We start from the raw sequence: 25,129 nt of genomic DNA on the forward strand, positions 1-25,129 counted from the left end.
GCTGTCATTGCCCTACTCTGCTTTCTGTCCTCCGCTTCTCCCCTCACTACTGTCTTACACTGAAACTCCCTGAGAAATGACTGGCTGAACTGACCAGCTACTAATGTCCCTGGTTGCCTGGGCTGTGCAGTGGTGAGGTCTCAGGGCCGGTTCCCCACACATCTTAAGGGCTGTAATGGGAAGGCCTGACTAGGTCCAGAGCCAGAGTCTGATGCTAGCCCTGCTTCAGAATGGCCACTGCTACCTTCCCTCCCCGTTTTTCAGTTCTGTGTCCACCCAGGAAATTGCAAAGGACCTGGCTGTACCCTTCTGGGCACCAGGAGCCAGCAGGCACTTGGCAGGTCGCAGGGTCAGTGAGCAGGAGGGGATCAGGTGACTGAGCCCAGGGTGGCAGGGAGGGGCCCCAGCTTTAGCCACCACTGAGGTGGCAATCCCCAGCCTGCAGCCAGGGCCTATTACCAGTGGGGTCGGAAACTCACAAGGCTGGGGGCCAGGATGACTCCAGGAAGCTCATCCTGGACAGGTCCATCTAAGCTCTGGGGCTGAACCCAAAAGGCCTGAAGGCCACGGTGGGAGGGACTGATGATGGGGCTGTGGAGTGAACATCAGTCTGGTTTGAATCAAGTCCTATTAAGCAGGGACGTCCACGTGGGGCTCCCAGGGGCACCTGGCTCTGCAAAGTCAGTCCTGACTGCCTTTGATAAGTGGCTGTGATGAGGGTTGTTCCCACGCTCCAGCCAGACCCAAGAACCACACAGAGACCAGCGAGTACTATCACAATCAATAGATTTACCAACCTGGGGCAGCGACTGACTCTTTGCAGAGAGGGTGTGCGGGGTGGGTGGGGTAAGAGGCTGTGAAAATGACCATAAGGCCAAAGGAAAACAGGGACTTGTTGGGGGGGAAGGACGGACAACTATGTTGTCTTCCCTAGATCAATTTTCTTCTGGATGGCTCGAGCCGAGTGGTAGATGAGAGAGTCGATGAGTCCGGCCACTGGGGAGAGAGACGAGGGCTGGCACTGGCCCAGGTGGGCTCTTGGCTTGACCTCCGGGCCTTGTCACCTGACTGGCCAGGCCAGCATCCCCCACCTTGGCCCTTGAAGTGCCCCTCCTCCCTCAACCAAAACCTAGTGGGAGGGAGTCAAGCTTTACACTCCCCACCAAGCCCTGAACCCCAGACAGACACCCTCGAGCTTCTAACCTGTGAACATGCCCCCGATGATAGCGCACACGCCTGTCAGGAAGTGTGTGAAGGACCTGGCAGAGGGGTGGGGGAGGGTCAGCAGGCACCCCGCTCCCTGCCGGCCCAGGCCCCTCCCTTTCCCTGCCCTCACCTGTGCTTCTCCGTCAGCTTCACCATCATGGGCGAGAGCTCGTACAGCACGAAGACTCCAGGAAGCCCCTGATCGCCCATCAGCCCATTGGCGACCTTCTCATGTCTGGTCACAGAGAACTGATTTGTCCTCAGCACCTGGGACGGGAGGGGAGCCTGGGCCAGGGCTGGGTCTATGACCTGGCTCCCAACCCTGCCACCCCACCCCTGCTCCTACCCCTGGTGTTGCAGTGCCTTGACTGTGTGGAGGAGAAAACGAGGCCCCACGCTGGAAACAAACACTGCAAGGCCTGGGGACCACTTAGATGCCCTCTCCCAGCCTGACCATCCCAGCTTCCCCTCCAGTCACCAGCTCTTTACAGTTTCTCAATCCCAGCTACGTTTGGTGGACCCTCTCAATGGGGGTCCAGGGGCGAGAAGCAACAAGGCTGTACCACAAGCTCCTGGCGAGGCTGGGCCTGACTTCCTCTCTGCTCAGTCCCTTGCATTCTACCAGTCTGCGGAGATACTGCTCCACAGGCCACAGCAGAGACGGGAGGAAGGGGCATGGGAGGGCTGACCTTGCTAGCTCCTGGCTCAGGGCAGATAACGGGGGACAGTGAGGCAGACAGAGAGTGGACACGGGAGGAGTGGATGGAGGTACTTTGGGCAAGTAGGAAAAGCGCTTTGAAATCTGACAGCCTGGGGCCTGAGCTCTGGCTGTGAGGGCAAATCACCTACCCTCTCTGAGCCTCACCTTGTCACCCATCATATGGGGATAAGAGCAGGACTCCACTTCCCAGCTTGAAGGAACTCAGGTGCCTGGCACCACGAGGGTGCCCGGATGTCTGAGCTCCCTCAGACTCACCTCCCCATCTACCTTCATGTACACCGTGGGCACCACCTTCACAAAGTACTGGAACATCATGGAGGCTGCAGGGAGAAGAGGGCACTGGGCGTGGGTGCAGGCAGGGCTTGGGTAGCTGGGGGCTACCTCCCAGGCTGGTACCTTGGGGTGCAGTGACGTTGGTGTGGTCCAGGGGGTTCACAATGCCCGGGTAGTCCTCCCCGAATGACAGGTGCTGGATGTAGTGGGTCATGTTGATCTGCAAGCAACACCAGCTCCTGGGTCTTGGAGCACTCAAGGCCCCGAAAGGCCCCTCGCTCTCAAAGGCTCTTCAGACAGGAGCAGACAGGGGCACCTGGGTCTGGGGAGTGGGTGTGTAGAGATGGGCCAAGGGCTGGGCCCTGCCTAGGAGAACCTGCTTGAGACAGGCACCCCCACCCCACCTAGGAAGTCCTTCGTCAGGGTCTGGGGGCTCCTGGGGCTCCAGAGTTTGAGGCTCTGGCTGCACCCACCCATTAGCCAAGCACAGACTGGACATGGGCCCTGTGTGGCAGGTGCTGGCTTTGCCTGGAGGCGCCCCAGATCTCCCAGCTCCGGCGCCTGTCCTGCTCCTGTCTAGATCAAACAGCCATTAGAGGGATCTTTTTAAAAAGTACAAATCTGATTATGTCATAACCCTGCTTAAGGTAAGCCAACAGCCTCCCAACTGCTTGGGAGAAAGTCCAGACCCCCCGGCCGGCCTGCCAACCCTCCAGCCTCATCCTCATCCAACCACATGGCCCTGTTGTTCCTTAGAAGTGCCCCAACCCTCCTGACCTCACCCCAAGGCTCCCTCTTCCCGGATGCTCTTGTCTAAGCCCATCCCGTTTCCAGCCCACGCGGATCTCAGTTCAAAAGTCACCGCCAGTACCCTCGGACCGCACCCCCTGTCAGAACGTGGTTTATTTTTCTGTATCTGCTCCCCACCCCAGGATGTCTCTACAGAGAATGAAGGCAGCAGCACGCTTCCACCTCCACCCGCCCTCCATGGTTTCTACCTGGTACGTACATTGTCGAGGCCAAAGCTCTGCAGGTCATGGACTAGGAGAGAAGGGAGAAGATGTCAGCAGACGGAGCAGGCTCCCCACACCCTCGCCTGGGCCTCCTCACTCCTCCCTCTGGACTGTGACCCACCTGGCTCGTCCTCTACCCCTCATTCACTCACCAGTCTGGCCCTGCTTGAGGGCAGCCAGAGGGCCTGCCGCAGGCCTGCGTGAGAGTCCATGCCCTCCACAGGCCCCACTTCCTCCCTCACATACACAGGGAGCCCTTCACGGGCATCACTCCAGGCCTTTGCTCCCACCGAGGCCCTGCCTGCATCTCAGGAAAGAAAACCCACTGACTCAGGTTTAACGAGAGCCGATGGCCAATCACTGAACCCCAGAGTGAGGTGGGACCTGAGAATGTGGTCCAAGCTCTTTCCCTGCCTCCTCTGCCCTCACCCTCAACCCACCAAAGGAAATCCCACAGGCAACCTGCACCCTCTGTTCCAGAACAAGCTCTTCCTGCCCTCTAACCCTGATCCCTCCCTGCTACAAGGAACCCCACCTAAAAGATACATCCCACTGCTTTTTATAGTCACCGGGCAGCCATCCCATCCACACCTCCGCCCATCCTGGGAGGGCAGGCTGCCCCAGAAATGGGGGCTTGGCCTCCCTGGGAGGGCAGGGCCACTTACTCTCCACAGCATGTACTGCAGCATGGGGGAGGGAAGAAGAGAGAAGGGAGGAAGAGAAAAAAGATTCAGAGCTTCACAACAAGAACTACAAGAATTACAGACCAAGATATGTGGTAGAAGGGAAGACTGGATATTCCTGCCTCAGCAGCAGGGTCTGGACTCAGCTAACAAGCCTCCTCCTGGTCCCCTCCCCAAAGGAGCCCTTCCCTGGCCAGAGAAGAAGGCAAGGGGGCTTGGGGGCAGAAGTATGGTGGCTTAGGAAGAACAAAAGACCTAGAGCCCAGAGTCACTTTCCTAGCTGTGTGCCCTTGGGCAAATCACTTGTCCTCTCTGAGCCTTGGTGTTCCCCTCTGCACAGGGCTGTCCTGAGGACCAGGCAGGATCTAAGATGGGAAAGTACTTGGTAAACTTTACAATCTTCCCCTTTTCTTCCCCAATCAACATAATGTCAGAAACTAGCTCCCAGGCCTTCAATTCAGCCTCTGGCCTCGGGCAACTGTAGTTCTGTGTTTCGAACATCCTTCTAGGATATGGAGTGCCTTTTGCCCTGGGCTCCCTGACTATGACAACAGCCCAGACAGAGAAGCAGAGACGCACCACCTGCAGGCCCTGCGCCCACAGCTCCACGCTGATCGTCTTCCTAATCCCAGTAAGACCACCCTTCCCCGGCCCCCTCCAGATCCACCTGCCTGCTCCTCTCCAACACTCAGCCTCATCCCCGACTGCCTTAAAGACCAGCAGGGCCATCTCCATCAGGCTTGTTACTCCTGCTGTCCTTCGTCACCGGGCAGCTCAGGACTGCCAGGTCATCTCTCATCCCCTGGACTCTTGTCACCATGTAGCTCTGTACATTCCCTTAGTATAATCCCGACTCCCATCCCTCCCAGACCCTTCCACGTGCCCTGTTACTCATCAGCAAAACCTCAACATCTTCAACCTCCAAACCTTCCCTCCACCTTGTGCTCTGGCGGCAGCCCAGCTCTCCCTTGAGAGCACTATTTCCCTTGCAGACCCCAAGCAGTGACTATTTCTCTCCCACACCCGTCCTCCTCCTTGGCCTTAAGAGAGGTCCTCCTTGCTCCTTAATGCCATTTCCAGATCACTGTCCCTTGATCTTCCCTAAAAGTCTCCAGGTCTGCAGCTCCTGGAACACTATACCACCTCCCATCCCCATCTGTTTGCTGGAGATCCACACAGAACTGCCGGTCAGTCCTCCCATGCCAGTTCTCAAGAGTTGTAGCCACTGTCACGCTCTCCCATACGATGGTCCTGTCACAAATCCTGGTGATTTCAGCTGCCAACCTACCCAAACCTGTGTAGATCTGCCCTTCCTCCTGTTGTCAAGTTGGGGTTTTCTACACCTCTAAGGCACTACATTCTGTCTTCCTTTTCCTCCTCAAGGACTTCACTCCAGTAAATGTCTCTCTCATCTCCAGAGCATCGCTTCTGCTCTCTTCAGGAGGTAACTTCCGACAGCATATTAACACACTGCTACATCACACATCTTACAAAACCCCCCGTGACTCCACATTTCCCTCCAGCCACAGCCCACTCTCTCCCTTCCCTTTAGAACAAAGCCCACAAGCGCTGCCTCTGCTCACTGGCTCCACTCCTCTCCCATTCCCTCCTGAACCACTCAGTGGTGCTTCCTGGCACTTCACCCGAACTGCTCTGTTAAGGTCACAATGACCACTGCCACGTTATACACCCAATGGTCGTTGTACTTGATGTCCAGAAGCATCTGATATGGTTCTGGAAACACTTTCATCCCTTGGCTTTCAGGATGTCTGGTTCACACTCTCATCTCCTCGGTGTTTCTTAGCAGTCTCCTCTGCTGCTTCTTCCTGATGCCCTGTCCTCTAATGCTGGGGCCCGGCGCTTAGGCTCCTGAGCTCTCCTGTTCTCCATCTACCCTCACCTCCACCCAGAAGGTGATTCATTCAGTCCCATGGTTTTAATACACTGATGACTCCAACATTTGTATTTCTAGGCCAGACCTCTCCCCTAAACTCCAAACTTGAATGGCCAACTTCTTACTTGACATCTGAGGTGTCTAAAAGGACACCCACATCCCACTGGTCCGAACATGTTGAAAGTGGCTTTATGCCCCCCACTCCAACCATCTAAACCTGTTCCTCTGAGTCATCCGCCATCACTAAATGGTAATTTCATCCTTCTCGCTACTCAAGTAGAAAACTTCGGAGTCATCTTGACTCCTCTTTCTCTCACCTTCGCATCCATCAGCAGCTCCACCTTCAAAATACCCGCAGTCACTTCTCACCACCTCTACCACCACTCTGGCCCCGCCCCCATCACCTGGTGCCTGCACCCCTCCTGATCGGCCTCTCTGCCTCTGTCCTCCTCCGCCACACCCCCCACCCGGGCCTGCTGTCTTCTCCACAGAGCAGAGGGCTGCCTGTCTTTTCAAAATTAAGTCAGATCACGTGCCTCTTCTTCAGAGCCCCACGACAGCCTTCCATCTCATGCAGAGCAGCAGCCCGAGTCCCTGCAGTGCCCTCCTGGGCCCTGTTACCTCCCTCATCTTACTGCTAACCACGCAGCTCGGCTAACTGTGCTCCGGCCACCCTCACTTCCTCACTGTGCCCTGAGTTCACCAAGCACATTCCTGCCTTAGGGATTTGCACTTGCTATTCTCTCTGCTTGAAACACCTCACCCCCGTCATCCACATGGCCGGTCCCTTCACTTTCTTCAGGTCTTCACTCAAATGTCATCCATCAGAGTCTTCCCCTGACCACCCGATATGGAATGGTACTCACACACCGTCTCACCCAACCTCTCGGCCCCATCATCCTTATCCTGCCTTTTTTGGGTTTGAGTTACCTAATAGCATCTGATATACATTTTACATACTTATTTATTGTCTGTTTCTTTACTAGAATGTTCTGAGGGCAGGGACTTTTTTTTTCATTAAAAAAATTTTTTTTTGGCTGCATTGGGTCTTCGTTGCTGCGTGTGGGCTTTCTCTAGTTGTGGTGAGTGGGGGCTACTCTTCATTGTGGTGCACAGGCTTCTCATTGCGGTGGCTTCTCCTGTTGCGCAGCACAGGCTCTAGGCACACAGGCTTCAGTAGTTGTGGCTCCCAGGCTCTAGAGCGCAGGCTCAGTATTTGTGGCACACGGGCTTAGCTGCTCCGCGGCATGTGGGATCTTCCTGGACCAGGGATAGAACCCGTGTCCCCTGCATTGGCAGGTGGATTCTTAACCACTGTGCCACCAGGGAAGTCCCAGGGACTTTGTTTTGATCACTGCTGTATCCTTAGCACCTAGACTAGCACATGGCGCACAACAGGTGATTACTAAATATCTAGTGAATGTACGAATGAATAAATGAATGAGAATAAATCTCATTTATTCACCCTTGTGAACAACCCTGTAAGGTAGGCACTATCTCAGGCCCATTTTATAGAAGAAGAAATTGAGTAGGGCTCAATACGTACTAAATACGACACAGCATGGAAGAGGCAGAACCTGGGTTCCAAACCAGCTCTGCTTCCCCCAAAGCCTCACACACAGGTCATCTGATACTGGGGGCTACCATTTAAATAAGTACCTACCACAAGCCAGGCTCTGTGCTATCATCTTTAACCTGCCCAAACAGCATAGGAGATGAGTACTATCAGCCCCACTTTAAAAAGGAGGAAACTGAAGCTCAAAAAGTTAAGGAAATTTCTCAAAGTTTCAGACAGCCTGTAAGGTCTAAAACTGAAATCTGAAGCCAGGCAGTCTGGCTCCTCAGCCTGTGCTCTTAACTGTTTACCAAACTGCTGCCCTGGGTTCAGGGTCTGCTCTGGGCCAAAGACAAAAGAGCAGGAGGCAGCCGAAGGGGCACTCAAACTCGCCAGGTGTTCAGGGGCTAAAGCTCCCAGCTGATGTCGGGTCACTTACCGTGCACGTGGGACTGCTGGAAGCTCTTCCCGGGGGCAAAGTGGAAGTTTCCCGCCACCTGTAGGGGAGATGCCCTCTCATTCTCCAGCCGTTTCCTCCCTTCCCTTTGTCCCCTTGATTCACAGTGGAGTGGGGCCAACCCACAGCCTAGCTGGCCCTGTCCCGCCTCGGCTCCTCCTGTACCTTGTTGACTTCCAAGAAGCCGTACACCTGGCAGCCTTCATTCTTCTGCTCCTGCATCTTCTGGCTGAAGCCCTCTCGCCGGCACTGCTCAATAGTGTCTGGGTTCTTGAAGGCCCAGCCTCGACGGCGATATGCCTCCCGCACATCCTCACAGGAGTTACAGCACCTGTAAGGGACGAGGTGCAGGGGGAGAATGTCAAAGAGGCACAGAACAGTGCCGGCACCTTGGGAAATAAAGCAGTTCTGCCCACTAATGAAGCCTCTGCCAGCCTCAGCCCTGACCATCCAGTGTTCTCAAAGTATGTTTCCTCAGTGGCAGCAGGACTGTTAAAAATACATATTCCCATTTTCTTTGGGGTGATGAAAAGTTTTAGATCAGATTGTGGTGATGGCTGCACAATGCTATGAATGTAGTTAATACCACTGGATTGCACACATGAAAATGGTTAAAATGGTAAATTTTATGTCATATATATTTTACCTAAAAATTTTTTTAAAACTACATATTCCCAGGCCCTGCCCTAGACCTGGTGAATCAGCCTCTCATGGGTCAGGGCCTGAGAAACAAACCAGCAGTTATCATATATGGAAGGCTTAATTAATAACCTGTGCTGGGCCCTCCATCTCACTGCTTTACATACATATTCCTTATGTGACTCTTATGAGAAAGGTGCCATTATGGTCCCCCTTCACAAGAGAGGGTTACATAGCTTGGCCCAAGGACCCATGGGTAGAACCCAGGCAGCTGGACTCCAGAGACTACCTCTGAACCAGAGCAAGGACCACTTCAACTTCGTCCCCAGCTCTGCAGCCCCCAGGTAGGGCCTGGCCACAGAGCCTCAGTCGCCTGCACCAGGATCAGGGACCAAGGCTGCAGCCTGTCCCGTCCGGTCTAAATTCTTGGTCTAAACCACAGAGTCCAACAAAGGCTGAGGATGACTGACAAAAAGCACCTGATGGGGGCCCAGCTCCCCACCCCCCACCCCGACCCCCAACCCTGGCTCACTTGATGTCTTCCGTCTCGGCACCATAGCAGCTCTCACAGCGATTAGGGTCCAGGGAATCAGGGTCAAACACCTTCATCTCAACTTTCCCGAGCTCTAAGGGGAGGGCAGAGGCAGGGGCATCAGCTGGGGGCAGGCACAGTGAAATCTATACCCCTAACCCTTGCATGGGCCCTTTGGGTTAATAAACATTATAACAGCTAATATTTACATCATGTATACTATGTGTCAGGCACTAAGCATTTCTACACGTATATTATTTCTTTTAATAACGGTAATAGTAATAAAACAATAACAGTGAATACTAAATATTAGCTGAGTACAGGTCGGTGTACTTTACATATACTGTCTCTTTTCAACCCCACAATGCCTGTGAAGATGGAGGTTATTATCCGCATAGTACCTGAGACGGTGCTGAGGCTCAGAGATGAAAAGTGATTTCGCCCAATGCAACACAGTAAGTGGCAGATTTCAGCTCTAAATCCAAAGCGTAAGCCCTTAACCATGGCGCTTGTCCTCAGACTGCTCTCTCTGCACCTGGCTCCCTGCCTTTAACTACCTCAACATAACTGGTGATTTCAATATTCAATACCCTGATCTCCTGTCCTCCAATAATCTTTCTATTTTTGTCATCCAACCTCAGCCACGCATTTCCATACTCAGTTATTACCAGTTACCACAAACCTTCCAAAATTCAATTTCAAGTATCCCAATCTTCAATCTTATCCTCATTTTCCCACATCACTCTCTCTGGTACCCAGAATCTACCAATTCTTTGACACCACTGACACTATCGCCCCTTCACATCGTCACTTCCCTCCGTGTTTAAATTTTATGGTCCGAATGAGGAATGAACAGTCTCGTCAATAAATGGTGCCAGGAAAACTGGATATTCACATGTAAAAGATTGAAATTATACCCCTCACAAAAATTAACTCAAAATGGATTAACGAATTAAATGTAAGACTTGATACCATAAAACTCCTAGAAGAAAACATAGGGAAAGAACTCCTTGATATTGGTCTTGGCAATGGTTTTTTGGACATGACACCAAAAGCACAGGCAACAAAAGTAAAAATAAGTGCAACTACATCAAAGTAAATAGCTTCTGCACAGCAAAGAAACAATTAACAAAATGAAAAGACAACCTATGGAATGGGAGAAATATTTGCAAATGATATATATGATAAGGGGTTAATATCTAAAACATGTAAGGAACTCATATAACTCAACAGCAAAAAAATAAATTTATTCAATTAAAAATGGGCAAAGGACTTGAATAGACATTTTTCAAAAGAAGACATACAGGTGGTCAACAGGAACATGAAAAGGTGCTTAACAACACTAATCATCAGAGAAATGCAAATGAAAACCACAAGATATCACCTCACACCTGTTAGAATATCTATTATTAGAAAAAACAAAAACAAAAATGAAGTAAGTATTGATGAGAAAGTGGAGAAAAGGGAACCCTTGTGCACTGTTGGTGGGAGTGTAAATTGGTACAGCCATTATGGAAAACAATATGGAAGTTCCTCAAAAAACTAAAAATAGAACTACCATTTGTTCCAGCACTCCCATTTCTGGGTATAGATACAAAAAAAGAAAAGAAATCAGTATCCTGAAGAGATATCTGTATTCCCATGTTTATTGCAGCATTATTCACAACAACCAAGACAAAAAACAACCTAAGTGTCCCTCAGCAGATGAATGGATAAGGAAAAAGTGGTTTGTTTGTGTGTGTGTGTGTGTGTGTGTGTATGGTGTGTATATATATATATGGTGTGTATATATATAATGAATATTACATATATCATATATATTAGAATATTTTATATATATCATATACATATATTGGAATATTATTCAGTCATTAAAAAGAAGGAAATCCTACCATTTGCAACAACATGGATAAACCTTGTGGCCATTATATTAAGGGAAATAAGTCAGATAGAGAAAGACAAATACTGTATGATCTCATTTATATGTAGAATCTAAAAAAAACAAATTCATAGAAACAGAGAGTAGACAGGTGGCTGCCAGGGGCTGGGGTATAGGGGAGATGGGGAAATGTTGGTCAAAGGGTACAGACTTTCACTTATAAGATGAATAAGTTCTAGGGATCTAATGTACAGCATGGTGACTATAGTTAACAATATTGTACTGTATACTTGAAAGTTGCTGAGAGTACATCTTTTTTTTTTTTTTTTTTTTTTGCGGTACGCAGGCCTCTCCCGCTGCGGAGCAGAGGTTCCGGACGCGCAGGCTCAGTGGCCATGGCTCACGGGCCCAGCTGCTCCGTGGCATGTGGGATCTTCCCAGACCGGGGCACGAACCCGTGTCCCCTGCATCGGCAGGTGGACTCTCAACCACTGCACCACCAGGGAAGCCCCTGAGAGTACATCTTAAATGTTCTCACCACATACACAAAAAAGGTAACTGTGAGGTAGTGGATGTGTTAGCGAACCCTATTGTGGTAATCATCTTATAACAAATATGTATGTTAAATCATCATGTTGTATACCTTAAACTTACACGATGGTATATTTCAATTATATCTCTACAAGGCTGGAAAATAAATTCTCTGGTCCACTGCTGCAATTATTCTCTTGCACATAATCACAAGTCATTTGTTCCTCTCTCCCTTTGTCGTACAAGTCTAGCAAAACTCAAATCCTAGTTGCGTTCAACTCCCTGTGCCTACTTCTTTCCTGTGCCTCCCTTAAGACTGCCTGGCAATCCTACTTTCTTTCAATAATCAGTTCACTATCCCATTCCCCACGATGACTAATTTCTATCTTTTCCCCTTTCCTTGGGCTTCCAAAATCCCTTCCCCTTTCTCCACTCTTAGCTAATGACTTTGCTTTCAATTTCCACTAAAAAGAGAAGCAACAGAACCTCACTTAATCTCAACACCAAACCTACCAACCCGCATGCACTCTCTTCCAGCCTCCACCCTACTTCTCCACTCTGTCTCACAGCAAGACTCCTGGAAGGGTCATCTGTACTTGATGTCTCCACTTCCTTTTCTACTCTTTGGTTAGATTTTCATCCCCAACAGTATCAAAACTAATCCTTTCAGTCTCCAGTGACTTCCGTGTTGCCAACTGCAATGGTCAGAACAGCCAACCAAGTCACTCCTGAATTCCTGACCCATAGAAACTGAAAAAAAATGTTTGTTGTGTTAAGTCACTAACTTTGGGGGTTACTTGTTACGCAGTAGTGGATATATATTCCCCCACCTCTCCCACCTACACACACAAATCCTCTTCCTCCTTTCTGGTCATCAAGTCATTCATTTCCTCAGACCAAAGCCTTGGAATCAACCTTGACCCAACATCCAATCCTACAGCCAATTCTATTGGTTTTACTGGTGTTCAACATATATTTGTTGAACAAATAAATGATAAAGCTCACCAACAGAGGAATCCCTAAGGTGTGAAAAATCATAGCTTTCAGGAAGGTTTTGTTATGGAGGAAAACTGACTTAATGGAGGCATTGGGAGGACACCCAGAGAGAAGAAAGGAAGCTAAAAGTGAACAGACACTCTGTACTAGGCATTGTACACATATTACTTCATTTGATCCTACAATTCCACGTGGTGGGTACACCTGTTTATCACCACTTAATAGCTGAGGTCACAGACGGCAAGAGACGAAGCTACATCCGAACGCAGGCAATCTAACCCAAGAACAAACTCAACCTTAAGCCATCCTTCATTCCAAGAGGGAAGAGCATTCAGGGCTGAAGTCAGTCTATGGGACAGGGAAGCAACACCCAGAGAAGCGTGGGTCCACCTAGAGGAGTTCTGCCAAGGCAACAGCACATAGGATCCATCCTCAAACTTCTGTTACTCAGACCACAACAGGCAGGGATTGGGGACCTCTGAGAATGACAGCCCTGAAGAGTACTCTTCTCAATACTAGGCTAGAAAACTGGATTTCAGCCCACTCTGATTCTTAATAGCTGGGGGACCCTAGGCAAGCCACTTGACTTCTCTGGGTCCTAGATGTTTCATTTGTCACTGGGCCGGTCACAGCCCACTTGCCAGAAGGTAGTGCTTGGGCTTGTCCAGCTCTGGGATTTGAGATCTGGTCTCTTCCCCCCAGTTACCATGACGTTCCGCCTCTGAGCTCACGGGAAAGCCATCCTTATCTAGCCGTTTTTTGAACAGGTTGTGTTCCACATCCAGCTGCTGCTCCCCAGCCACATCCATGGCATCAATGCTCAGATCTGGAAGCAGGAAATCAGGGTAAGGTACTGGGAACCTAAGGGCAAGGGAATCTGGGTTTTGGAGGGTAATGGGGATGCTGGGCTTGTCTTGGGGCAGCAGTGGATTAGGGGAAGGAGGTTGTCCTGGAGTCCTGTCCAGAACCTAAGGCTGGAGGTGTGAACCTGGAAGCCCACCTGAGAACCCTGGGACTTGCAACTCCCACCCATGGTGAGGTACTCACAGGCACACGGCATGTGTGGAAAAAGCACATTGATGTTGATCTTCAGTTTATCTCCCCGTGACTTGTCCACGTAGAGTTCAGGATGCACCTGGGGCAGGACGACCTCAGTAAGATTTGGCCCCAAGCCTCTTTTTCCCCATTCCCATCCCCTAAAGCGCCTACCTCTAGAACGCCAAGCCCCGCCCACGTACTAGGCCCCGCCCCTTACCTCAGTGGTGAGGTAATACTGCAGCTCGGACAGGAACAGTAGCAGCATGAGAAGGCCACTGACAATGGTCACTGCGGGCAGGGAGCGAGGGTCAGGAGGGCCTCTGTTCCTCTTCCTCAGCCCCTGGCAGGCCGGGCAGGTTCCAGGCGCCCCAGCCAACCTCTAGGACACCCCACTCCCCGCCACCCCGACCCCGCCACGGCCTACCCGTGGCGCCCCCGCAGGTCTTGACCCGGAAGTCCTCCAGAGTCTTGGGGTAGGCATCGAACTGCTTCAGCTTCCCCAGCGCCTCCATGGGGACCAGCCGGAAAGAGGACACCAACCTGCCCGCCCGCCTGCCCGCCCCTGCAGCCTCCCGCTTCCGGCCGAGCTTGAGCCACGCCCCCTCTCTGCACGCAGGCGCAGCAATGCGTGCGCTCGGCCCCACCCTTCGTCCTCGTTCTCACGCAGGCCGCCCCGCCCATCCGTACTGTCGGCCCTACTGTCCAGCGGCTAAAGAGGGCTCCAGCGGTAAGGGAGCGAGGGAAGGCGGGGTGGGGGGGTAGGTCTTCTGCGGAACAGGGTCCCCGGAGGAGGACTCCGCCGGGTAGACACAGTAATAGCAGCATTCGCTTGCCTTGCGCCAGGAACTGCGCCTCGAGTTTCACATGAGACTCTTGGAACTTGGAAGCTCCTAGAACAGTGGTTTTCAGTATCCCCAAGCGGCAGCCCCACACCTGGAATTGGTTAGAAATGCAAGTTATCGTGCCCCGACACAAACCTGATGAATCAGAAACTCTAGGAATGGCTCCCAGGTGATTCCCTGCAGTTACAGCTTGAGAATCACCTCTGTAAAGTAGGTGTGACTTTTTTTTTTTTTTTTTTTTTTTTTTTTTTTGCAGTACGCGGGCCTCTCACTGTTGTGGTCTCTCCCGTTGCGGAGCACAGGCTCTGGACGCGCAGGCCCAGCGGCCATGGCTCACAGGCCCAGCCGCTCTGCGGCATGTGGGATCTTCCTGGACCGGGGCACGAACCCGTGACCCCTGCATCGGCAGTCGGACTCTCAACCACTGCGCCACCAGGGAAGCCCAGGTGTGACTTTTATATCCATTTTCTGAAGGAGAAACTGTGGCCTGGAGAAGCTAAGTAACTTGCCCTAGATCACAGGAATTAATGGCAGGGCCTGATTCCAACCCATTTCTTCTGGACCTCAAAGTACTCTAGGAGCCAGGGCCTCTGGGGTTGATTTTACCGAAACAGCCTGAGCACGGTAAAATGGCCTGAACTGTCCCATGACCATATTGTACTTGCCTTATAATCATTGTCAAAATATTGGGTTGGTCAAAAAGTTTTTGGCCAACCCAATAGCTAGGGGTGGGGGTCTTCTTTGGGTATTGGATATTGATGCCTACATAGAGAGGAGATGACAGCCAGATGAGGCCTCAATAAAAAGATGGAGTCCCGACAGAGCTAGACCCATAGGAGAAGGTTAGTCTGGAAAAAAATTATCCACTTGTATAGGAAGAAAAAGAGAAGGCTTGAGATTGTCTCAACCTGTGTCCTGGATAGGAACACAAGAGCACAGAAAAATTAAGCATTGCCGTGACATCATAATCACAGGCCTGTCCTCACATTTGAGGTTTGGATTTATATTCTCTGCTTAGTCTGAAAGCTCCAAAGCAGAGAAATTAACATAAAATTGAGGGTACCTGGCAGATGCAAACATGAAACTGCTCTGAGGGAACACACACAATTTAAGCCACATAGCATTCTCAAGGATAAAACCCTGCTAAAAATGAGCACCTGATCTAACGTTACAAACATATGAGGACACAATCCAGCATGATCAAGATTCACAGACAACATCATCAGCATGATTAGATGCTTATCAACTTGAGATCATAGAACTTTCAGATAAAAACTATAAAGCAGTAAGTTTATAGTGATTAAAGATTTTTTTTTTTTTTTTTTTTTTTTTGTGGTACGCGGGCCTCTCACTGTTGTGGCCTCTCCCGTTGCGGAGCACAGGCTCCGGACACGCAGGCTCAGCGGCCATGGCTCACGGGCCTAGCTGCTCCGCGGCATGTGGGATCTTCCCAGACCGGGGCACGAACCTGTGTCCCCTGCATCGGCAGGCGGACTCTTAACCACTGCGCCACCAGGGAAGCCGTAAAGATATTTAAGAAACAATAAAAATGTAATGAAGAAGGAATACTTGAAAATAAATTTAAATGTAAAATAATTTCTAGAAATGAAAAATATAGTAATTTAAGTTCAAAAATCAGTGAGTTAAGCCGCCAATTAGACAAAATTAAAGAGAGAAATATGGAACTGAAAGAGTTGGAAAAATTACCCAGCATGTAGTATAGAAAAATAAGATCATAGATATAAAAGTTTCAGAATGAAGAAATCCAACATATGACTAATAGGAGTTCTAGTAGGAGCAAGTAGTGAGAATGAGGGAGAGGCAATATTGGAAAGATATGACTGAGAATTAGCCAGAATTGATGAAAGGCATGAGTTTTCATATTCAAGAAGGCTGAATCTATTCAAATGGAACAAATAAGCTTATATTCACACCTAGACACCAGAACACCAAAAACAGAGAAAATGTTAAGATCTGAAAAAAAATGGATAGTGGCTACATGAATGTCATTATGTTCATTATATAATGAATATAATGTCATATTCATAACTCTAGTGCTGTTAGTTATAACTCTAGTGCTGTCAGTGTCCTTGAAATATTTTATAATAATAGAAGAGAAAAATTAACAGTGGTTTGAGAGCATATTGGTTAAGGGATGGGGCTTCCAGAATGACTGAGAAGCCCAGCAAATCCTCTTTTTAAAAAAACAATGATGGGGGCTTCCCTGGTGGCGCAGTGGTTGAGAATCTGCCTGCCAATGCAGGGGACATGGGTTCAAGCCCTGGTCTGGGAAGATCCCACATGCCGCGGAGCAATTGGGCCCGTGAGCCACAGTTACTGAGCCTGCACGTCTGGAGCCTGTGCTCCGCAACAAGAGAGGCCGCGATAGTGAGAGGCCCGTGTACCACTATGAAGAGTGGCCCCCGCTTGCCACAACTAGAGAAAGCCCTCACACAGAAACGAAGACCCAACACAGCCATAAATAAATAAATTTTTAAAAAAAGATCTTTAAAAAAAAAAACGATGAAACTATACAAAAGTGCCATAGCAATCACCTTAGGACTCTGGAAATTGACCAAAGGCGTACATCAAGTTGAGAAGCATTTATCTGAGAGAACCTATCAAAGCTCAGTAAGAACAATGGGATTTCATGGCATTTTAGGCAGTGACTGCTCCCATCTTCCCCACTCCAGTTCTGTGGTGACAGTCCTACCAGAGTGGTGACGTTTGTGAGCACTAGGAGATTTGCCCTTGGAAGGGGCCGATTTGATTTGGAGCAGAGCTTGGAAAACCCTTGCCTGTGGGTGTTGTTGAAAATAATAGCAATCTAGTGGCAAGCAGTCAAGGAAAGCCAACCCTGCAGCTATCCTGAGGTCATGATACTGGTTGGAACAAGCAACAGACCAGTAAGCCAGCCAGAAATTTAACAGAGAAATCTGGGAACAAGATAGCCATAGTGGGTCTTAATAAGTGTTCATGCATCCCTGGTGGTCGGGAAGGCTGCCCACTCGCATAAGCCTATACACATGCTCAGGAGAGATTGGAGAGTGTCCTAGATATCTAGTCATCCCTGGCTGAATGTGAGACCCCGAGCGTGCAGAAAGCAAAAGGGGGGTGAATTTGTAAACTGCCTGAATTGTCAATGTGTTCTCCAAACCACATGGAGATCCACTGGTAAAGGGCCGAAGACTTACAAGCTCAAGTTGTTTAATTAAGCATAACCTACAACCAATCATTGGCTCGACCACTAAACTATGTTGAACCTAGGTAACCCCTAACCCGTCATGATCCTGGGTTAGGCAAATCATATGATACAAAGGCATGATCCACATAATAAATTGGACTCCACCATGATTAAAGTTTCTGCACTTCAAATGACACCATTAAGAATTTGAAAATTCACCACCAAGGAAGTCCCTTACTCAGACTTTTTGGTGAATTTTTTTTAATCTATAAAATACCCAGTGCAGATTTTCACTAGTTATGATAACTGTTTTACTGTTCTCCTCCTATGGAAGAAAACATTTTGATTTAAAAGTAAAATTGCATGATTTCTGACCCTCCTTGTCTTCTGAAACCTTAAAAACAACTCAAAATTTTTCATTTTGTTTTTTAACATATTCCACAGGCCAAGATTGAATTAAGGGAGTGACACTGGAGATGAAGAAGGTGGTTTGGAGATAGAAACAAATAGATTAAAAATGATTGGGAGGGCTTCCCTGGTGCCGCAGTGGTTAAGAATCCGCCTGAGAATGCAGGGGACACGGGTTCGAGCCCTGGTCCGGGAAGATCCCACATGCCGTGGAGCAACTAAGCCTGTGCGCCACAACTACTGAGCCCGTGCTCTAGAGCCCGTGCTCCGCAATAAGAGAAGCCACCGCAATGAGAAGCCCACACACCGCAAGGAAGAATAGCCCCGCTCGCCGCACTGAAGACCCAATGCAGCCAAAAATAAATAAATAAAATAAATAAATTTTAAAAAATGATTTGGAAATCATAGGAGAGGGAGGAGTCAAGGATAGCGCATGGGTTTCTGGCTTCCGCAACAGGCTGAATGGAGGAACATCTGTTGAGATAGAGAAGTCTTGGGAAGGGGTTGGTTTAAAGGGAGCATCATGAGTTCTGTCTCCGGCTTGCTCAGGGTGACAGGTCTCTGAGACATCTAAGCTGAGGTGCGACAGGCTGCTGGGTATGGGGTCTAGAGAAGAGAAGAGAGGCCTGAGCCGAAGATACATTATTGGAGAGGGGGCTTCACACATAAATAGTATCTAGGGTTCCCTCTCCACTCTGTTCCTGTTTCCTGTAAATATTTATTACATGATTCTCAGTCTTAGGGATTCGGAGGTAAAGAAGACAGTCAAGGTCAGTCTCTATCCGCGTGCATCTTGCACTCAGTGCAGGCAGCTTGTGTGTAACAGACAGGCTAGGGTGGTGGCTTTGTGCCTAAAGGAGGGAGGTCACAATGTGTACTTTGTGATGAGAGCCATGATATACCCAGTGGCACTGAGGACCCCACTGAGAGCTCAGCCTTCCTCCTGCAGGGAGGATAGGGCACACACCATATGTTATCTCTCTGCTCTCACACCTCCCATCCCAGGCCCAGCCAGAGTCCCCTTTGGAGGGGAGCAAATGGATAGGGAAGTGGGAGATGAGGGGTTGGGAGGAGGTGTGGTGTGGAGGGCTGGGGAGCCGTGGAAGCCAACAAGACAGAGGGTTGGGGGGCTATCTGTGGCCTCAGTTCCTCACCCCTCCCAGTCCCAGGTAGAGGAGCCAGTCAGCTGCCTGCCACTGGAGCCTTTGCCTGGGCCAGACATGAAGTGCTGCTGGCAGATTTTTGTCCTGTGCATCTTCTTGATGCTCATCTTGTGGCTGATGGCCCCCTGCCTGGATCTGAAGCCGGAATCGGCACTGCACGAAAAATGGATGAAGGTGGTACCATGGCGTTGCAGCTGCCCTCCGTTCAAGTTCAGGAAATATGGCTGCCCATCCGGGACCCTCAACGACTCTGTCTGCCACCACACGGCCGGAGGGAACTGGTTTGATGTAGGTTACAAGAAGACGATGGGGCACCTCATGGGAGCAGCAGAGCCCACCAGCCCTGACGCTGTGCTCTCGTGGTCGGTCAGTGGTCAACACTGGGCCAGCCCATCCCGTCCTTCCCAGGCCCAGCCCACCTCCCACTTCCTGGCCCAAACTCCTGCCCTCGGCCCTGGCTTCGTGTGCCTCCTATCTTCACAGCCTCAACCCCTGACCTCTGGATGGAGGTCTCACCCACCTAGCTCTGCTTTCCTTCCACTGGGGGCCCATACCTGGATCTCAACCCCCAATCTCCTCCCTCCTGCTGTTTTCAGGGCATGAACTCAGCAAGCGAGCTGGGCAGAGTGCGGGAGAAGCTGTTCAAGGTGATTCCCAGGACCTTGGTGAGCCATTTTGATCTCTTCTGTGGAACTTGTGCATCGGTGGGGAACTCGAAGATCCTTTGGGCCGCCAGCCTCGGCAAGAGTGCCAATCACACCGTGGTCTCCAGGTGGGCACTGAGGAGGGGGCAGGGGACTGGATGTCCAGGCCTGCCCCCAGAGTTTTGTCAGTTTCTGCTTTCCTTCCCAGGATGAACCAGGTCCCTATTCAGGGCTTCGAGATGCTGGGGAACCAAACCACAGGACAGTCCGTCTCCCTCCGGAATGACAGGGACCAGGGTTCTTGGAGGCAGCTGGACCTGCTGCTCCTGAGGCTCTTTGTTCTGGCATGGACTTCAGATGCTCTGAGTGAAGAGGTGATGGTCTGGGAACCCAGACATTCTTAGTATGGGGGGGTAAGGAGAGGTCACTGCAGGGGATGACAGAGGGGGCTCCAGGGAGACCCTCTGCTGGCTTATTGAGAGCACCTGCAGGACCTTTGCAGGTCTCAGGGGCTGCTGAAACTCCCCCACCTCCTACTTCTTCCTTAGATTTTGGAAGATGGTCCAGTTCCCTAGTAGAATGGAAGATAGAAAAGACGAGGTAAGGGGATGAGAGGCAGGAAGATGTAGCTTCGGGCTGCTGTGGGAAGGGCCCCAGGTTGGCCCTCTCCCCCTTCTTCCCCAGGTCCTGGTGATCAGCCCCACTTTCCTCAGGTACACTCAGGGCAACAGGCTGGATAAAAGGGTCAGTATCCATCCCAGGGGCTCGTGGCTCTGTTCTGTGCCTTGCACACCTGTGACCCAGTTAAAGATTCTTGTCCTTTCCTCACTTAAAACTTTTCCCTGCTATGCCTTCAGCATAGAGTTTAAAAGCTCCTGTCGGGCTTCCCTGGTGGCGCAGTGGTTGAGAATCTGCCTGCCGATGCAGGGGACACGGGTTTGAGCCCTGGTCTGGGAAGATCCCACATGCCGCAGAGCAACTAGGCCCGTGAGCCACAACTACTGAGCCTGCGCGTCTGGAGCCTGTGCTCCACAATGGGAGAGGCCACGATAGTGAGAGGCCCGCGCACTGCGATGAAGAGTGGCCCCCACTTGCCACAACTAGAGAAAGCCCTCACACAGAAACGAAGACCCAACACAGCAAAAATAAATTAATTAATTAATGTCAGGTGCAGGCTTGTGACATCCTCTGTCACATAGGGGAGGACAGAAGTCAGGCACCAGCAGACAAGCAAAGCTTTCACTTTGGCACTGGTGAGTACAGTAGGTGCAATTCTAAGACGGCCTCTAGGATCGCCATCCCCTGCTGAATACACACCTTCCTCCAATGATTCAATTACACTAATTTAAGTGCTACTTTAAAAAAAAAAAAAAAGCTCCTGTCTGGCTTCCAAGACCTGGCATGGTCTGACCCCTCACCCCTCCCCTCCTCTGTCCCAGGCTCACACCATGGGCTTCTCAGTGTTCCCCAAACACACCATCTGCTTCATGCCTTTTCAGACGCTGTTCCCTCTGCCTGGAATGCCCTCTTCTTGTCTCCCTAGGGAATCCTCTCTCTTCCTCCAATATGATGAGAATCAGCTAGCTGGTGCTGTCTTTTCTGGGCTCCGGGGTCCCTCTGTGTGTTCAGTGTCTGTCTCCTCTGGGGAAGGTGAGCTCCGTTCTCCTCCCAGCTCCAGGAGGCAGCCTGTCACCCTCGATGTTGAATGAGGGGAGGTGGGATGAGGACAGGATTCAGCCTGCTGACACACATCCCTCTCTCATCCACCAGGATGCCCACTTTGGATTTGGAGCAGAAAAGCAAGGAAGGTGGCCCCGTTACTGGGAGGATGTTAATCAGACCAATGGAGATTCTGTCCATACAGAGCACAGAAGCAGAAATGGAAGTCAGCTAGAGTGGACAAGCTCACCGTTCACACGGGACACCCTGCTGGGTAACACAAGTCCTCGTCCTTTGGGCCTGAATGCAGGGGAATCTTGGGGTTGCAGCAGCAGGAGCAGCAGGGCTCTGGGGACGTTCAGGGGTAAAGGGCAAGAGGAAATTGTATAGCAATCAGTCTGGTACTGAATAAAGTTCTGGCCTCATTCTTTTACCTGTGAAGACAGTGCCAGGTGAGGAAGGGCCAGACTTGACTTCCATGGCTCAGGGGGAATATTTACACTCATTTCTCTGCCTGGTTCCCCAGATCATGCAAGTGGTGTAAATTTAGAGCCAACCCTGTGCAAAATGCAGGCCCAGACTGAGTCTTGGGGGAAGCACTTTTCCCATTGGACAAAAGAGATAAGCCTCCTTATTTCACCCTATGCTGGCGGGTGAATTTTTTTCTAGCCCAGCTTTTTGCTGAAGGTTCAGCTCTTTGAGGTTTCCAGGGCTTTGTAGGGGCCTCCGTTCCAATTCTCTGCCTCCCCTGGGATCAAGGTCCTCTGCCCACATGAGCATTAAACTCCTAAATTCCTGGGTAGCCTCTTAGGCAGCTCAAGCGCTCCCCATGCTGTTTTTCAGTTCTCTTTTCATTTCTGGCATCTGGGGACTTCCTGTTTTCTTTTTAATTAATTAATTTTTAAATTTATTTTTATTTTTGGCCGCGTTGGGTCCTCTTTGCTGCATGCGGGCTTTCTCTAGTTGCGGGGAGCGGCGGCTACCCTTCATTGCGGTGCTCAGGCTTCTCATCGTGGTGGCTTCTCTTGTTGTGGAGCACGGGCTCTAGGCGCGCGGGCTTCAGTAGTTGTGGCACGCAGGCTTCAGTAGTTGTGGCTCGCAGGCTCTAGAGCACAGGTTCATTAGTTGTTGGCGCATGGGCTTAGTTGCTCCGCGGCATGTGGGATCTTCCCAGACCAGGGTTTGAACCCGTGTCCCCTGCATTGGCAGGCAGATTCTTAACCACTGTGCCACCAGGGAAGTCCCACTTCCTGTTTTCTTTTACCTCTGCTCTGCATTTAAAATAATTTTTATTAATATATATGTATATGCTTGCAAAATTACCAATTAACTCAGGAAAGATACACAAGACATTAGGAATGGTAGTTGCCTCTGGGGAAGAGACTGGGTAGGTGGGGAACAGATTCTTTCTTTTCACTTACTTTTTAATACCTTTTGGACTATGTACCACAGACCCCTATTATACATTCAAAAATAGGTACAATTTAAAAATTTTAATACTTTAAAAATTTTAATTTGACCAGCAGTCTGGATTTTTGTTGTAAGAGAGTTTTCAGATTATCTTTTAATTTATTATTTTGCTAAATCTGGAGCCAAAACTAAGTCTTCACAGATCTCCTGCACTTCCATGAACTGGGTGAGTATGTGATAAGGCCAGTGAGTTCCATGGGCAGCAGCTCAGTGCATCATTCCTGTGGAAAACAGTTTGGCAGTTCATCAGAAAGTTAAACATAGAATTACCATATGAGCCAGCAATTCCACTCTTAGGTAGATACCCAAGGGAAATGAAAACGTATGTCCACGTGGAAACTTGAACACAAATGTCTATAGCAGTATTATTCACAATAGCCAAAAGGTGAAAACAACCCAAATGAATGGACAAACTATGGCGTGTCCATACAATGGAATATTATTCGGCCATTAAAAGGGACAAAGTATTAATACATGCTACAACTTGGAGGAACCTCAAAAACATGCTAAGCGAAAGAAGATGAAACAGGAGGGAAGGGGGCAGGGCACAACCTTTAAAAGAATGACTTAGCCGTTGAGGATATGACATAAACTGGTTAGAACAAACTAGGTCCAAGGTGGTGGAAAATTCAACTTCCAATGGACCTTGAGCCTCATTATACGCTCGTTGTGATACATCAGCATATGCTAAATGACACACCCACCAGCGTCAGGACAGTTCTGAGGGCAGCCTTATTAAGAGGCCAAAATAAGCGGCCGCAGATCGCGAGGAGCATGTGGACGCTTGGGCGCCGAGCGGCTGCCAGCCTCTTGCCCTGCTCGGTGCCCCCGGGCTCTGCCCAGGCCCGCCTCGCGGCCAACGAAGGACCCCCGGCTCTACGGCTGCTGGGGCCTGCGCACCGAGACCACCGCGGCCAGCACACCCAGCCAGCCCAGTCCGAGCCTCTGCTGCCTCAACCAGATCCTGAATGTCAAAAAGCAGTGTGTCTGTTGGATGGATTTGAGGACAACAGGAACTTTGGGTGACGCTGGCCCTCTGGACGATACCACCTATGAAAGACTGGCCGAGGAGACGCTGGACTCCTTAGCAGAGCTCTTTGAAGACCTTGCAGACAAACCTTACACATTTGAAGGCTATGAGGTCTCCTTTGGGAGTGGTGTTTTAACAATTAAACTGGGTGGAGATCTAGGAATGTACGTGATCAACAAGCAGACCCCAAACAAGCAAATCTGGTTATCTTCACCATCCAGCAGCCCCAAGCGTTACGACTGGACTGGGAGAAACTGGGTGTACTCCCACGACGGTGTGTCCCTCCACGAGCTGCTGGCCACAGAGCTGACCCAAGTCTTAAAAACCAAACTGGACTTATCTTCTCTGGCCTACTCTGGAAAAGGCACTTGCTGCCCAGCCTAATGCTAAAGACATTGAAAGCTCTAAAGCCAAGACCCCAGCTTCCTTCTGCAGCTGAATGGCTAGTCTTCTCCATTCCTGCTTTTGAGGACAGTTGCATTATGTGTAACGGCTCTGTGAAAAGACCGTGTCGCCTCCTGCCCTGCCCCTGAGTTCAGATTTTTAATTTCCGTAGGTTTCTTTTGATTTATTGTCTGATTTCCTCCCTCACGTGATAGCCCGTATCTTTCATGTCTGTATGCCCATACCTTTAAAATATAACCTCACAACAGAGAAAAAGAAGAAGGACAAATTCCAGGAGGAGAAATGAATTGGCTTCACCATTCATTCTCTGAAAGACTTAGTACAAAAACTACATGAAGAGTGGCTGGCCAACCTTGCCATCCTGTCTCAAAATGAGACTCATTAAAGGGAAGCCTAAAACATTCCTACTCCTCTTGAAAGTGTAAACACTTCTAAGCCCTTTAGTATTGAAGCATCAGTGGCAACTCGGGAATTCTGAAACCGAAGACCATTTTCTCTTTGTGCTTTGTGACTGCCAGGGTGTGGCCCGCATGGGGTGACACAGGGAGATGTGGTGCCGTGTCTTCCATATGTGCATATATAGGTACACACACATTTACATGTGTGTGTACATATATATTTTTTAAATTTAAGGGTCAGTATAGAATAAGCTATTGCAACACTGGTCTGAGGATGCAGAAAATCTCCCAAAAGCCACCTCTGTAAGCTCATGGATATAGTACAATAAATGAGGCCATGGAGCTGAGGAGGTGCTTGGTAAACTGTGAAAGGCCACATAAATGAAAAGATGTTGGTTAGTGAAAGGAACCCTGGTCTTACAATTGGCCCAGCTCAAAAGTAGTTGTCTGTCTCTGGGCAACTTTCTCGAACTCCCTGGACCTCTGTTTCCCTGTGTTAACAGAGAGGG

The 25,129-nt window shown here is 49.9% G+C and overlaps 2 protein-coding genes and 1 pseudogene across 3 annotated transcripts; 2 read left to right on the plus strand and 1 right to left on the minus strand.

The window, feature by feature from the left end:
* Positions 1-769: 769 nt before the first annotated feature.
* ERGIC3 (ERGIC and golgi 3) lies at positions 770-14,125 on the minus strand. The gene is made up of 13 exons (XM_079945791.1): positions 13,842-14,125; positions 13,635-13,705; positions 13,427-13,514; positions 13,086-13,205; positions 8,974-9,067; positions 7,968-8,133; positions 7,785-7,842; positions 3,210-3,241; positions 2,324-2,420; positions 2,183-2,247; positions 1,337-1,473; positions 1,204-1,259; positions 770-996 (listed from the first exon to the last, which is right to left on the minus strand). Exons 1-13 carry the CDS (start codon positions 13,927-13,929, stop codon positions 917-919), a joined length of 1,152 nt encoding a protein of 383 aa, XP_079801917.1. The 5' UTR covers positions 13,930-14,125; the 3' UTR covers positions 770-916.
* LOC307198034 (CMP-N-acetylneuraminate-beta-galactosamide-alpha-2,3-sialyltransferase 2) lies at positions 13,928-21,685 on the plus strand (the record flags this gene model as incomplete). The annotated part of the gene is made up of 7 exons (XM_079944613.1): positions 13,928-13,981; positions 14,034-14,144; positions 19,021-19,380; positions 19,611-19,786; positions 19,867-20,032; positions 21,429-21,512; positions 21,647-21,685. The coding sequence occupies 7 exons, from the start codon at positions 13,928-13,930 to the stop codon at positions 21,683-21,685; spliced, it is 990 nt and encodes a 329-aa protein (XP_079800739.1).
* A 1,876-nt stretch (positions 21,686-23,561) lies between these two features.
* Positions 23,562-24,201, plus strand: LOC307198213 (frataxin, mitochondrial-like; annotated as a pseudogene). The gene has a single exon. The product of its transcript is annotated as a frataxin, mitochondrial-like (transcript).
* The last annotated feature ends 928 nt before the right edge of the window (positions 24,202-25,129 follow it).

The sequence above is a fragment of the Stenella coeruleoalba genome (assembly GCF_951394435.1).
Source record: "Stenella coeruleoalba genome assembly, chromosome: 15".
Lineage (NCBI taxonomy): Eukaryota > Metazoa > Chordata > Mammalia > Artiodactyla > Delphinidae > Stenella > Stenella coeruleoalba.